At 49.8% G+C, this 15,222-nt stretch overlaps 3 protein-coding genes and 1 long non-coding RNA gene across 5 annotated transcripts; 2 read left to right on the top strand and 2 right to left on the bottom strand.

Annotated features, from left to right (window-relative positions):
- Window positions 1–182: 182 nt before the first annotated feature.
- Window positions 183–4,059, bottom strand: LOC120708544 (internal alternative NAD(P)H-ubiquinone oxidoreductase A1, mitochondrial-like). Its single transcript, XM_039993839.1, has 8 exons — window positions 3,587–4,059; window positions 2,513–2,729; window positions 2,185–2,345; window positions 2,043–2,108; window positions 1,661–1,824; window positions 1,365–1,479; window positions 609–788; window positions 183–521 (listed from the first exon to the last, which is right to left on the bottom strand). The coding sequence occupies exons 1-8, from the start codon at window positions 4,013–4,015 to the stop codon at window positions 369–371; spliced, it is 1,485 nt and encodes a 494-aa protein (XP_039849773.1). The 5' UTR covers window positions 4,016–4,059; the 3' UTR covers window positions 183–368.
- A 509-nt stretch (window positions 4,060–4,568) lies between these two features.
- On the top strand, window positions 4,569–7,917 carry LOC120708542 (UPF0051 protein slr0074-like). Its single transcript, XM_039993837.1, has 2 exons — window positions 4,569–6,036; window positions 7,444–7,917. Exons 1-2 carry the CDS (start codon window positions 4,627–4,629, stop codon window positions 7,660–7,662), a joined length of 1,629 nt encoding a protein of 542 aa, XP_039849771.1. The 5' UTR covers window positions 4,569–4,626; the 3' UTR covers window positions 7,663–7,917.
- A 566-nt stretch (window positions 7,918–8,483) lies between these two features.
- Window positions 8,484–11,211, top strand: LOC120708537 (probable metal-nicotianamine transporter YSL18). Its single transcript, XM_039993835.1, has 6 exons — window positions 8,484–8,817; window positions 8,886–9,052; window positions 9,160–9,257; window positions 9,360–9,494; window positions 9,623–9,812; window positions 9,906–11,211. The coding sequence occupies exons 1-6, from the start codon at window positions 8,484–8,486 to the stop codon at window positions 11,019–11,021; spliced, it is 2,040 nt and encodes a 679-aa protein (XP_039849769.1). The 3' UTR covers window positions 11,022–11,211.
- Window positions 11,212–11,329: 118 nt separating this feature from the next.
- On the bottom strand, window positions 11,330–14,827 carry LOC120708540. 2 transcript variants are annotated; one of them, XR_005689388.1, is made up of 3 exons: window positions 13,430–14,827; window positions 11,793–12,309; window positions 11,330–11,682 (listed from the first exon to the last, which is right to left on the bottom strand). It is a non-coding gene; the product is annotated as an uncharacterized LOC120708540 (long non-coding RNA). The 2 variants fall into 2 exon arrangements; XR_005689387.1 differs by having other exon boundaries at window positions 11,793–14,825.
- Between the last annotated feature and the right edge of the window lie 395 nt (window positions 14,828–15,222).

Raw genomic sequence — 15,222 nt, 5'->3', positions numbered from 1 at the left:
AACAATTCATTGACAAATTAACCCACCTGTTCAAACACAAGCTTCTTTGAACATTGTGCACCTGACTTCTCCAATATTGTTTTTTCCCTCCTGGTTCAACTTATTTAATGCCAACAAAATCATCAATTTACCCAGTGAATGTTCCTCGAAATTGTATGCAAGCATTATACATTCATGACACGTGAGTAACTGTGATTCTCTCATATTTATTCACAATTTACCTTTGCATTGTGCTTTCCGAACTTACAAGTAGACAACTAACAGGGATAAAGACAAAAGTGGACAAATAAAGAGAGAAAAACAAGTGACCTTGAGCTATATAACACTGTATCGAACTTATAGTGGACAGACATCAACGTACAGAAACTCTAGATACGGCTTATGTCCCGGCCAAACAACAGCGTGGTCAGCCAATTGATAGCCACATAGAACCTATTCCTCCAGCTAACAACACGAGTTAAGTACGCCGAGCGCCAGATCAAAAAGCTCACGAATCCTGCAAGAGATAACCCCTTCGATTCCTGCCGATGGAGAGAGAAATTTGTTTCAGTAAACCCATGAGCAGCTAGTGAACTGTTAGACGCTGCAAATAGAGAACATCACCCAACCTTGCTTTGCCTCAGATCGACGAGAGCTTTGTATCTTCCAACAGTTGCCATACTGCCTAGATGCTTGTACACAAAGGGTGGCCCTTGATCAGCTTCGGCATTAGAGTTTGCATGCCCTCCACCAGCTTTCATGGCACGGTTGAGCATACTGGCGAGGTATTTTCCTTGCCGTTCTGCAACCTGCTCAAGTACAAGAGGAATGGACAATGAATAATCTTAACAACGATTCTTCTGAAAGAGAATAACTAAGTCATAGATATGCGAAAGAGGAACAGAAATATCTGCCAGTTAATTTTGATGCAGATCCGTCTGTTTGTCTTTCTTTTTTATTTTCCACCCTGTTTTACCTGGTGCTATAGAAAGAAATCTGTATGGGCATGGCTTTAGGCCATCTCCAGTGAGGGAGAAAAAGCCATGCATGGCCTTGCGTGGCAGCTGTATGAATCGATTTGACTACTGGAGCATGTCAAAGCATAGAGGAAAGAGAGAGGAGTCGATGCATATCTTTGCATCAGTTCATAGCAATTAAAAAAGTGAATCCAGCCCCTCCGACCGAGTACACAGAGAGCAATTGCAAATAAAAAATCAATATCCCATGACGGAAGCGATGGGTCATGGCTTGATGTGGGCACCACATCACTGGAGAAGCATGAATCAATTTCTGAAGGATTCAACTCTAAGCATATGTGGCCGCCTTTTCAGTCTATGAATCGATATGACTAGCTTGGCATGGAGCAAGATGGTTCATGAAACTACCTGGGCAAGAGCCGGGAGAACATCCTTGCCAGTGCTTTCGAGAAATCCACTGCAGTCACCGATAGCATACACATCACGAACAGAAGGTACTCGCAGCCACTCGTCTACACCAATCCTGTGAACATTGAAAAAACTGTTAAAGGTCCTAGGACAGAACATGATGCATGAATACGGTATCAGCATATGCCTGCACCCACACTGCATGTATCGCCACACTCAAAAACTATGGAAGATGGCAATACAACCCCTAATGATGGCGCATAGACACGATATATGATCACACCAATTTATTATACCTTCCACAAGGTGACTTAGGAAATGGCAATGACTTGACAAATGATGATGCACCAACTCCGGTAGACCATACTAGCAAACCATAAGGAACCTCCTCTCCGTTGTCAAGGATTAGTTTGTTAGGTTGTACATCCTTAACAATTCCTCGCACAAGCCTAACACCCGACTGGTGGGTAAGCATACACACACAAAAAAGTTATTCATCAACATACAAATAATTTAGGAAAACAACTTGCAATCCATTATTAGGTTTATTACAGCCATATATGGCTATGAGATTCTCAGCATGCTATCTTCCGAAACAGGATTCTCCTAAATCTTGGCCTGTTGAAGCTTTAAAGCCAAAAATGATATGACAATAAATGTTGAGAGGATATTCATAACCTTAATTAATTGGTTTGTAGCATATTGCCTGAGGCGAACATCAAAGGATGACAATATCTCATTTGCCTGAAATGAAAGAAAAACTTAGCTGATATGTGAGTTCCCAGTTAAAAGGTAAACATAGAAAAACAAGAGCACAAACCTCAATTAACGTCACATGGATATAATCCTTCACATGTGAATAACGTTGTTTAACATCTCGCATGATGAAATCACTAAGTTCACCACTAAATTCTACCCCTGTTGGACCACCTCCAACAACAACACAGTGCAATATTCTGCGCTTTTCTTCCTCTGAAAGTCCTGTTAGCCACATAGCTTTGGTCTATCAGTGCTCAACAATAATAAAGTGGATAACATTAGGTTTGAGCAGGCAAGGTAACTTTTGGTTTTTTTTCCAGCTGAAAGATACTTCTAAATTTCAATTGATTAGCACATCTAAGATGTCCAATGAATTAAGACAGCCATACCAGGTACGTCAGACAACATCAGATTGAGAAGGAGCCTTCTGCGGATCTCTTGAGCATGGTGAACTTCCCGTAGAAAGATTGCATGTTCGGTAACACCACATATCCCAAAAGTTAATGCCTCAGCTCCGCATGCAAAAACCAGCTTGTCATAAGCGACCTTGAATTTCCTTGGTTCCAATGTATCTTTCTCACCATCTGTAACTGTCTCGCAATCAATCTAAATGCAAAGGGAGGCAAATAAATATACAAAACTGGGGCATAGAGAAAAATAAATGATGGTAGGAAAAGTTCGTGTAATATCCATCCAATTAACCGAGTGAAGTTAATATACACACAGTCTATAACTATTCCTATATAAATATCCATAAAACAACATTTTTTTTGTTTTTTTTTTGGTGTGTGTACATGTCTACTTGACTCTGATCATTCTGAGGCACCTAGCCACATAGTATCAGCAGGGTTTCTTTAGGTTACACATCAGATCTTTGATGGCATGGAGTCTTTGATCCAGAAAAGATTGTCAAGTGAATTAGAAGCTATGCACATATTAATCAATGGCATCACAAGAACCAATAAAATGGCCAGGTGCCTAATGTGGGTTAGTATGACCAGATGCGTTTCAGATGGTAAGTATGCACGTAGACTGTCGATTTTTGATACTCATATAATGTGGTTTTAGGGTTGACAATCGATCCAATGCTTGGCACATACAAAGATCCACACTAACTAGTGAGAACGCGATCTTGAACTTTGCACTTAATAGCTAAAAATGTTGTGGCGAAAGGCAGCATAGCAGCCTCGCAATAACTACAGAAGACTGCTAAGCTGCAATTTGCAAAGCATGGTAGGTGGATCCTGGTATAGATGAGTAAAGCTAAAGCTAAGATTCCTCCTTTTTCTCAGCCCAACTAACCCCGGACATCTCAATCACCCATCTCCTGAAAAGGTCAAAAGCACTAGTAGGCACAAGACTGGCATAAATACACTTCGGGAATATCTCCGAGAATCCGGGAAGTAACGCCACCTGGTAGGAATAGGATCGACACACACCAACCCAGAATCGGGGGATCTCACCGTGTGGGCGTCGGGGTTGACGCCGGTGCAGCGAGCGAGGAGGAAGAAGGAGCCCGGCGACTTTGACACGGCGGGCTGGATGCGCGCGACGGGCTCGGCGACGGAGCGGAACTCGAGCGTGCCGACGCAGGTGGAGGCGAGCAGCGGCGTGAACACCATGTGGTTGCGCGGGGCGACGCAGACGACGTCGTAGCCGGTCGTGTCGAGGTCCTTGAGGAGGCGCGACCCCGCCCACCCGGTCCCCAGCACCACCACCCTCGCCTTCTCCCCCTTCACCGTCGGCCCCAGCCCAGGGAACCCCTTCCTCGCCTCATCCCGCGCACCCGCCGCCGCCGCAGCGGTGGAGAAGGGCGCCCAAGCTTGGTGGTGGTGGTAAGCGGAAGCGCCGCGCGCGTGTCGGGTGAGCGAGCGGAGCAGGGAGGCCGCCATGGCTGGCGCAAGGGGGAGAGGCGAAGCGGTGATGGCCGCAGCGACAAGCGAGGCGACTTTAACGACCCCGTTTCGTTGGGCGTTGAACGGTGGGTGGGCCGGCGGCCGGTCCCGTTCGATCCGCAGCCGCAGGCCGGAGATCGGGGAGGGCTGGGCGGCTCGAACCGATCACCTCTCGATGGCTCTGATCCGTCCTCTAGATGGAGCCCGGGCCCAAGCCGAGGCCGAGGCCCGAGGCCGCTTTCGCCGCCGCGGCGCTTGCGGTTGGATCGAAACGGCCGCGAGCCCGTCCCCGGAATCTCGACGAGTTTCCTCCGGTCGCCGCCACGCGTCGCGAACCACATCCATCCGGCGCCGTGCCCCTGCCTCTCGGCCGCCACACGACCCCTCGCCCACCCGCGTACCCCCTGCCCGGACCGCGCCCACCAACGCCGCCCTCCCACGCGCCCCCGCCCACGCGTGCGCGCACCATGCGCCCGTTCCACGGCTCCACCCGCTCAACAACCCCTGGTTGTCCCGGCCCCCGGTCTCTCTCTCTCTCTCTCTCTCTCTCTCCCATCATCGGCCCATCCCCAATTCGCCTCGCCCCCGCCGCTCCCGGCCGCCGCACCATGGCCGCCGCCTCCTCCACCTCCCTCCTCGCGCCGTGCGCCCCCACCGCCAGGCTCGGGGTGGGGCACGCGACCTATGGCCCCGGGCGCCGCGCCAGCGTGCGCCGGCGCGGGCGCCTCTCGGTGGTGGCCGTGCAGACGGGCCCGCAGAAGCCGTCCCCGTCGTCGCCCCAGCCCGCCGCGGCGGAGGACGAGGCGGACGCGTTGCAGAAGCTGCTGAAGCGGGAGTACAAGTACGGGTTCGTCTCCGACTTCGAGTCCTTCTCCATCCCCAAGGGGCTCTCGGAGGCCACCGTCCGCCGGATCTCGGAGCTCAAGGCGGAGCCCGCGTGGATGCTCGATTTCCGCCTCGCCGCCTACCGCCGCTTCCTCACCATGGTCGAGCCCACCTGGAGCGACAACGAGTACGCGCCCGTTGACCTGCAATCCATCTGCTACTACTCCGCGCCCAAGGCCAAGCCCAAGCTCAACGGCCTCGACGAGGTCGACCCGGAGCTGCTCAAGACCTTCGACCGCCTCGGCATCCCGCTCACCGAGCAGAAGCGCCTCGCCAACGTCGCGGTCGACGCCGTCATCGACTCCACCTCCATCGCCACCACCCACCGCGAGGCGCTCATGGCCAAGGGCGTCATCTTCTGCTCCATCTCCGAGGCCATCCGCGAGTACCCGGACCTCGTTAGGCGTTACCTCGGCAGCATCGTGCCGCCGGGTGACAACTACTATGCCGCCCTCAATTCCGCGGTCTTCAGCGATGGGTCCTTCTGCTACGTGCCCAAGGACACCGTCTGCCCCATGGAAATCTCAACCTACTTCAGGATCAACGACAAGGAGACCGGGCAGTTTGAGAGGACGCTGATTGTGGCCGATGAGAGGAGCACAGTTAGCTATTTGGAAGGCTGTACTGCACCGGCGTACGATTCAAATCAGCTCCATGCTGCGGTTGTGGAGCTTGTGTGTGAGGAGGGGGCGGAGATTAAGTACTCCACCGTGCAGAATTGGTACTCTGGTGATGAGGAGGGGAAAGGAGGCATTTATAATTTTGTGACGAAGAGGGGACGGTGCAAGGGGCGTGGTTCAAAGATCTCTTGGACACAGGTTGAGACGGGATCCGCTATCACATGGAAGTACCCAAGCGTGGAGCTTGTTGGGGATGACACTGTTGGCGAGTTCTACTCGGTTGCTCTTACAAAGGATTGCCAACAAGCTGACACAGGGACAAAAATGATCCACAAGGGTAAGAATTCACGCAGCAGGATTATATCCAAGGGCATCTCTGCAGGGAAATCAAGAAATTGCTACCGTGGCCTGGTCCAGATGAACTCTGGGGCAGAGAATGCTTATAATTCTTCACAGTGTGATTCATTGCTGATTGGTGATAATGCTGCTGCGAATACCTATCCCACCATTCAGGTAACAGACTCTTCCTTTCTGCTTGGTTTGCAGTATAAAGTTCAATTGGTGTGTCAGATACAAATATACCGATATGACTTAATGCTCCATTTTTCACCATGTACACCATCCTTGCATAAATCGGGAAGCACATAAACAGATAGACTCTGGCTCTGTACAAAATTGACACTTGAAACATGGTGAAGGAAAAACTGATAATTTGATTAAATTGAGGGTACCGAATGAATCTCCTTTGGATGGACTAACTTGATTCAACAATATTTCTACTGTGATTCTGTTGAAATACATGGCATGATTATTGCTGTCTTGTTTTTGTGATGATCCTTTACCTTGTAGTGAACTGTTGATCTAGTCCGTTTGATCAAGTCTTATAAATTCTTGCATTGGAAAGGAAAGCAAGAAAGTTTATAAATTATTGTATTCATTTATGGAGAAACATAAAAGTTTCTTTGATATAACAGCTGTATAATCAAATGATTATAGGAAAGTTGATCTGATATAGTGATATTATAACGTTATATAACATGCTCTCTTCTTGCTTCCGAATTCTTAATTCCCTGAAGAGAGACATGGCTCAAATTTCCATTTGAAGTAGGGATTGTATTTGTGTGCTGCAGTAGTATAGTTTGTGGCAAGTAATACAATTGGATTATTCATGAGCAGGTCTTTTTATGTGGAAATAGTAAGGAAACATGAGTTGTCTTTTATGTTTGACTTCCTAGCTATTGATACAGTATCAGATACTTGTTGTGGTCACAATCTGAAGTTTGTAGTTTTGTCTTAGCACCTGTGTTTTCAAGGTGTCGCCTAGGCGACAAGGCGGTGGTGGCTCACCTCACCTAAGGTGTCGCCTTAGTCCGCCCTAGCCCGCCTCGCGTAGGCGATAAGGCGGTGGTGGCTCGCCTTAACACTTTAAAAACATAGCTTAGCACTTAGCTAGCCGGTGAAATTTACCTGATGTAGTCATAATCATGAAGTGAGTAGTTTTCAGTAAGTTCTTAGCTAGCCGGTGAAATCCATGAGTTCATAGTCAACATGTATCAAATATATCCACTTCAAGATTTCATATGCAACCGTTCATTCAGTAGCTTTGTAGTGTCAATTTCAATTATAGTAGCTTAGCGCTGTCACTCTAGATGTGGATTTCGGAAAATGCAATTACAGTTCAGGAACATAGTTAGGAGTCTAGTGCTCTAGGAAAGTTGAAGCAAATGCACACGCTCTCTTTCATAATCTTGTGAATTTGTGATGCATGGGGGAGCATATTGAATTCAATTTGATTATGAATGCAAGTTACCTTGACATATTAAATTGGATGCTCATCACATGAATTATCCTTCCACTCCTTGAATTTCTTCCAAGCAGAGACTGCAAATTCATGCCGAACATAACTTGCTTGTATAACAGGTTGGTTGCACTAGTGGCCGTGTTGAGCATGAGGCCAGCACTTCCAAAATCGGAGAGGACCAGCTGTTTTATTTCCAGCAAAGAGGGGTAGACCATGAAAAGGCTGTTGCCGCCATGATCGGTGGATTCTGCCGAGCTGTTTTCGAGCACCTTCCCTACGAGTTTGCGCAGGAGGTGGACGCACTCATGAACCTGAAACTTGAGGGATCGGTTGGCTAATTTGTCAGCTCAGCATGACTATTGTGAAATACCGCATCATAACCAAGTTACCTAAAAAATCCTTGTGTACAGCAGTACGAGAAGAATAAAGTGCATGACAAATGGACATTTCCTAGCTTGCTGTAATACTGAATGTTGAAGGTAGCAATTGTGCTTGCTTCTCTTCTGTTCGCCCATTTTTGCTACTGCTGTAAGCGAACCCTTGTTGGCTCGCCTTTACGAGAAATGGAAGTTTTCGTTTTCGTGCTCGTGTAATTGAAACTATCCTCTGTTTTGTTGCACCTTACTCGTACCGTGCCTCATTACTGGTTCAACCTAATTTCTTTTCCATGTAGGGAGGTCATCTGTGCCAACTGTAACAATAACCAGCGATTACACATCGCGTTTCGTGTCACACTCTACGATACGGTTCTTGAAAACAACGCGCCGTGACACCTAACCTGATTGAAACTTTCGAGGTACATGTACAAGCCACGATGTTGATTCCATTTTTGTTATCAGATGCCAAAAGGCAGATAGGGAAGCGGTGCGCGATTGCCATTTATTTTCACGGCAGTACAGCAGCGCTTAGCGGCGAGATTACCATTTGATTCACCATTGCGAGTTTGAGACGCGCCGCATTAGCTAGGTCGTTAATAATAGTAAGCGCCCAAGCCTAAAGCACGCAGCCGATGGGCCTCTCATTCTTTCCCTTGCCTTGCCTCCAATCGACCGCGGGAGCTGCCCGGCCGTCGAACCTACATGCATATGCATTGGCCGTCACCCACTCGCACCGACCATCCGGGAGCCGGAGGAGCAGGAGCAGGAGCGGGAGCGGGAGGATGGAGTCGATCGGCGACCCGCGGGAGTGCCCGTCGACGGAGCGCGTGTTCGAGGTGAAGCCCATCCCGCCGTGGCCGGAGCAGGTGACGGCGCGCGCCGTGGCGGTGAGCCTGGCGCTGGGCGTGGCGCTCAGCGGCGTCATGATGAACCTGGTGTTCACGTCCGGGATCATCCCCTCGCTCAACATCTTCGCCGCGCTGCTGGGCTTCTTCCTCCTCAAGGCCTGGACGGGCCTGCTCGCCCAGATCGGCGTGCCGCACCGCCCCTTCACCCGCCAGGAGAACGCCGTCGTACAGACCTGCGTCGTCGCCTGCGCCAGCATGACATACAGCGGTACGCCATCTTTATCCTCCGGGGTCTCCTTTCGTGTTCTCGTGAACATATCGCCGTCTCTCTATCAGGCGGGTTCGGGTCGTACCTGCTCGGGATGGACCGGAAGACGGCGGACAAGACGTCCACCGCGAACGTCCCCGGATCCAACATCAGCGATCCGACGCTCGGCCGGACCATGGCCTTCTTCTTCCTCGTCAGCTTCGTCGGCCTCCTCGTCATCGTCCCCATGAGGAAGGTATGTACGCATGCTCTGCCTCTGATCGATCAACCATCGATCATCACGCATCAAACCACGGGGCATCGATCGACGCTAATCACGTACACCGCCCGGCCGGCGAACAGACCATGATCATCCGGCACCGGCTGACGTTCCCGAGCGGCTCGGCCACGGCGCACCTCATCAACAGCTTCCACAGCCCCCATGGTGTCGTGCAGGCCAAGTGAGTAGCGCATCCATCGATTTCAGGTTAATTTATTTGGCGATACAGTGTCTGTGAACTCGAGGAGCTGATGGGCATGCGCTTTCCTCTGATCACATACAGGAAGCAGGTGACGCTCGTCGTCCAGTCGTGCGTGGCCAGCTTGCTCTGGTCCATCTTCCAGTGGTTCTACACCGGAGGACCCAGATGTGGCTTCACCGCCTTCCCGACGTTCGGGCTCACCGCCTTCAATCGCGGGTAAAGGATCTGTCAATTGGGTTACGAAATCGATCGATCTGCACATCACATTCCATCAATGCAAGTTAAGTTAGTTACGTTGCCATTTAGTACAACAATGACAGAGCATTGTTTTCCGGCGCCTGCAGATTCTACATCAACATGAACGGAACCTACGTCGGCGTGGGCATGATCAGCCCCTACCTGATAAACATCTCGATGCTCGTCGGGTCCATCATCTCCTGGGGGTTCATGTGGCCGTACCTCCTAGGCAAAAAAGGCGAATGGTATGACGCCAATCTCCAGGAGACCAGTCTGAAGGGCCTCAACGGCTACAAGGTAACAGCTGCCACCATGCAGATTGGCAACCAAGAAAATAATGGTGGCAGCATGCAGATCTATCAAATTTCCTGTGTCGTTGTGGTCGCGCAGGTGTTTGGCGCCATAGCCATGATCCTCGGCGACGGCATCTTGCAGCTTATCGTCATCTCGCTGCGGACCGTACACACGATGCGCCACCACCAGGTCGCGGCGGCGGAGACGATGAGGTCCTTCTCCGACGTGGACTCCATGCCGCGGCCGGTGCTCAGCTTCGACGACCGCCGCCGCACGCAGGTGTTCCTGAGGGAGCACATCCCCAGCACCTTCGCCATCGGCGGCTACGTCGTGCTGGCGGCGCTGTCGTCCGTCGCCGTCCCGCTCATCTACCGGCAGGTGCGCTTCTACCACGTGGCCGCGGCGTACGCGTTCGCGCCGCTCCTGGCCTTCTGCAACGCCTACGGCACGGGCGTCGCCGAGACCAACTTCTCGGCGCAGTACAACAAGCTGGTGATCCTCCTGTTCGCGTCGTGGATCGGCGCCAGCAACGGCGGCATAGTGGGCAGCCTCGTCATCTGCGGCGTGGTGTCGTCGGTGGTGTCCACGGCCTCCGACTTCATGTCTGACTTCAAGACGGGGTACCTGACGCTGACCTCGCCGCGCGCCACGTTCGTGAGCCAGGTGATCGGCACCGCGCTGGGCTGCGTCGTCAATCCCCTCGTCTTCAACGTGTTCCACCACTTCTACGAGTCGAGCGCCGCCGGCAAGGGGTACGAGGCGCCGCTGGCCAAGGTGTACCGCGCCATCGCCGTGCTGGGCGCCGGCGACCACGAGCTGCCCAGGCACTGCCTCGCCATCAGCGCCGCCCTGTTCGGGCTGGCGCTGGCGGTGAGCGCCGTCCGGGAGCTGGCGGCGCACAGCAGGTGGTCCGCGCAGCACTACATCCCGAGCGTGACGGGCATGGCCATCTCGTTCCTGCTGGTGCCGGCCGTGTCCATCGACATGTGCGTGGGGAGCCTGATCCTGTTCGCGTGGAGCAGGGCGGACAAGGAGGGCGCGCAGGTGTTCGCGCCGGTGTTCGCGTCGGGGCTCATCTGCGGGGACGGGCTCTTCTCCATCCCCTACGCGCTGCTCGCCAGGTACGACGTGACGCCGCCCATGTGCGTCAAGTTCATCAGCAGAGTGCAGAACAAGATGCTGGACGACTATATAAGTAAGGCATCCCGATGAACGCACGCACTTTCGACACGCAATGCATGCTGCTTGGCCTGTACATTCGTTCCTGCTGTCAGGTTGTAGTTGTAGCCTGTGAGGTGAAGATCTGCTCGTCGTTTTATGTAGAGTGACAAGATCCAGTTTATTGTGATTTTTGAACAGCTAAAGCTAACCTTGTAAACTACTGCTCCTATATTGCAAAGGAATCAGCAACACCAGTTTTGTATTAATCTGATAGTTGAAGTGAGGCCACCTGTTAAGTTAGTGGTCCAACTTGGATGATAGATACCAGTAGATCCAAGTGATCAAACACAAACAAGACATCAAGAAATGAATCATATGACAGATTCAAAAGAACACCAACATATTACATATCCGTATTGTTCTATTGAGCATGAGACAATACCCGTTATCATGGTACCTCTTTCTGGTTCTAATAATGCTCAAGAACGAGACTGATAAGAGACCTCTTCTGGTTCTAATGCTCAAGAACGAGCGTGATACAAGAGACCAAATCATCTGATATGATGGATTTGCTGGACTGCAGGACATTCTTCGGGCAGGGATAAGCAGCTGTAGAAACACATTTCTACTAAATTGGCGACGAGAAGCTGAACTGAATCCCAGTTTTCCCACGATCATGCTCAAATTGTTTCAAAATACAACAGTAGTTTACCTGGACATGGGAAGATCAACAGAATGGATCAGTTGCCACTCACGAAATATGCATCCATGATCATTTATATATATGAAATAAATTTCAATAAGACCTAAAAACATACATACCTCAACCCGGAAAAGCTTAGTGGGTATGATGATACCAACGCCAGCTGAGCTCCTAAATGTGCGCCCAAACTCAGAAAATGAGAAATTCCTGAACTCACTCTCGGACAACTTGGCGAGATTTCCAGCGGTTAGGAATGCATGGCCATGTATGCCAGCATCCCGGAATAACTTTAAGGGCAAGTCAAATGATAGATCAGCAAATGCAGAGACCGCGAAATCACCTCCCAAATAATCCTGCCCTGGAGAGTCTGCAGAATCATCCATAACAGATTCACCTGGTACAAAGCTCCGTACTTCTGTAGGGCCAACTCCCCTTGTTTTGAAACCCAATAGAGAAGTTAAACCACCAAGGCTGCATACTAGAGAAGAATGCCCTCCAAGGAAAAAATCTATCAGGTACAGATGAAGGTGATCCCCAAAACCCCCTTCCCAATGGTAAAACCACCCCTGCTGATATGCCAGCATTTAGGGCAGCATTGTAAAAGCTGAATGGAACAGCTCCATGAATATCGAACTCCTGGGTAAAGAGAGAGAAAAAAGGATTCCAGGTGACAATGTTTAACAGTGCACGACCCAACATGATCAATAATTAGATACTAGCACACACATCATCTGAACTGCCAATAACCATTCATGGTTTAGATCCCTAGATCTTGTTAGGAAACTTTAACCTTTGTTTTATTGCATATATACAATTTTTTTTCGATACGAAGCTTTACCCCATTTCCATTACAAGAACGGAAATTCCACCATTTTTGCGTTACAGAAACAGCAAGGGAAGGGTACGATAAGCCAAAAGGGGACTAACTACCTAACCTGATTCAAGCTAGATAGCTAGTCGACAGAGTTCACAGCCCTGGGATTCATAGGGTCCACAGCACAAAAGAAGAAACGGCCACAACGCCTTACATCAAGATTAGTAACTCCAAAGCGAAAAGACACAACAGGTGGAGAACAGAGACAATTGAAATTGGAATGTACCTTTTCCATAGAGAAACCTTTAACCACATCATAGTAGCATGCATGATTCATTGAAAAATAGAAAAATAGATTCAGTGAAATAAAAACAACCGTACAAGATCTAACTTATTACAATAACACTTAAACCAGTTCGTGGGCACTTCTGAAAATTGAATCAGTTGTTGAGAAACCAAAACTAAACGAGAAGCATACTAGGATCAGTACTAACTGCTAAGGAAATGCTCTGTTGGACATGGGGACCATAAATTTATGGATATCTGCCGTCAAACAAAAGTTTCACTTCAGATTTCAGAATAAAAGGAGTATTGGGTATTATAGCTAATTAAAATTCTGCATTGTCAGTACCGACTAAAACCCATTAAATTTTGTACCTCTGGCTCTTCTGCGAATCACTTTCCATATGCTTTTGCAGACTAAGTACTAATCCACTGTGAGAAGAGTCTGTATAAAAAAACTTAATTTGATCTAAGAATGCAGTCTGACAGTAATACTGGTATGCAAGTGCAAAATTCATTCCTCAGGTAGCTCACTAGCAGAAGTATAGAACAAACTGGACCAACTTTACATTCATCAAACTAAAAGCAAGGATGCAATAAGAAAAGATTAGACAAACTTTGCACAGAAAACTAAACAGAAGAAGCTGGTTGGGGAAGAACCTGGCGGAAGAATCTCAATCCTCTGCTGCCCCATAGACCACCAACTTGCGATGTCGAGACAAATGCATATCCTTTGGTTGGCCTGATATTAGAATCCCTTTGATCAAATGTATATGTATACTTCATTGCAGAAAGAAGGTTATGTCCTAACTGCTTTCTTATGGATTTTGATGCCATTTGTGAAGGATCAGTTAAGGTACGCCAAGCCAGCTTATAAGATAAGTTATGGTGCATGGTCGAAAGAAAACCGAAGGATAGGCCAAGCAGACGCTCCTTGTATGATGAGAATTCGAGCAAATCATGAAACAACAATGATGCCCGAGCCGTCAAGGGAGTTGGTATTGATCTAAATCTGGGCAAAGACACTCCAATACCTATCTCTGATGACTGGTCCCACCCATATTGTGGGACCGAAACGGCGACCAGAGGGGGGTGAATGAGAGCCGATCAAAATTTCTCCGAAATTCGAATAGTCGGCCTATGTTCCAAAATCACCACAAACCCTCCAACCCAGGTCAGCGAGAATAGCTATGGACCAGCTATCTCGAAGCAGAAGACCCAGATTGCAGCGCGGAAGCAAAGCGAGTGAAACTTCACAAATTTCAGCACAACACCCACAGACCGGTCTGACCGGTGTACTGTACCGGTCTGACCGGTCGGGCTGGGATTTTCAAACTGCAGACCGGTCAGACCGGTTGCACAGACCGGTCAGACTGGTCTCTCCCAGTCAGCCCGCCAACAAAGCTCCAAATATCAAATCTCGAGCAAACGAAGTCCAAATCCAACGAAATTTGGAAGAAAGCTTCGTAACTACCCCGTGAACATATCCCCAAAAGATCTTTCCCAAAAGATTAACAGATCGTGAGAAATTGAGTGAAGATCAAAGAGAATTGGAGTTTTCTCAAGAACCCAAAAATCTCAATCCGTGAGAACTCGCGATTCCTGCAGGTTTGGCACTAGGCTAGACAGATTAGAATAGTCACAACGAGTCCATCAAACCACGAATCGAAAAACTTGACTCCTCCAAACACAAAACATCTCAAAGTAGGAAAAATCAAGTCCAAAAACACAAAGGGAAGGGGAGGACGAAAATCTCAGCACACATGGGTGAATCTCAACATAATTTCATTCATAATTCACGGAGGAATTCACCTATACAAAGGCTAGAGCTGACCACACCATCATCCGCCCTCTAAATCGAAGAGATTAGCTATAATCTAACCTCCCTTTGCGTTGGAGACCTTGGCCCTAACTTAGAGCAGGGGCAGGGAGAAGGAAAAACGAAGAGAAAACAAAAGGCTCAAGAGGCTCACCCAGCCACAGGCTGGTTGGGGTATTTATACCCGGCTGCTGCGGTCAGACCGGTCCAGGGGACCGGTCAGACCGGTCGGGCAGCAGCACCCCGCTGTACAGCCTCGATCGACGGCGGAGCTTCTTTCTTCAACTCGAAGTCTTTGCTGCGATGCCGCCACGTCGACGAAGATCCGGTCCGCGGTTTTGGAGGGTCCGCGAAACCCGGGTAGATGGCCGGTTTTGAGAAAACCGCCAAAACCTCACGCGCGGGAAGATTCCCGCCTCCACGCCGTGGTCTTAGACGCCGTTCCCGCCTCGGCCATTTGACGGCCCTAGACGCCGCCCGACACCCGTCACCTCCTCGCCCGCAGCGAGGCCCTAGACGCCGTCGATGCCCGTCGCCTCCGTCCGTCCCGAGACCGACGCCCGTCACCTCCACGACTTGGCGTCTTCAACCGCCGTCCGCCTCCTTGGTTTTGTGGCGCAAACCAAGAAACCCG

Source organism: Panicum virgatum, chromosome 5K (genome assembly GCF_016808335.1).
Source record: "Panicum virgatum strain AP13 chromosome 5K, P.virgatum_v5, whole genome shotgun sequence".
NCBI lineage: Eukaryota > Viridiplantae > Streptophyta > Magnoliopsida > Poales > Poaceae > Panicum > Panicum virgatum.
The sequence above is the reverse complement of the archived record's forward strand: the minus strand, read 5'-3'. Positions and strand labels throughout refer to the sequence as shown.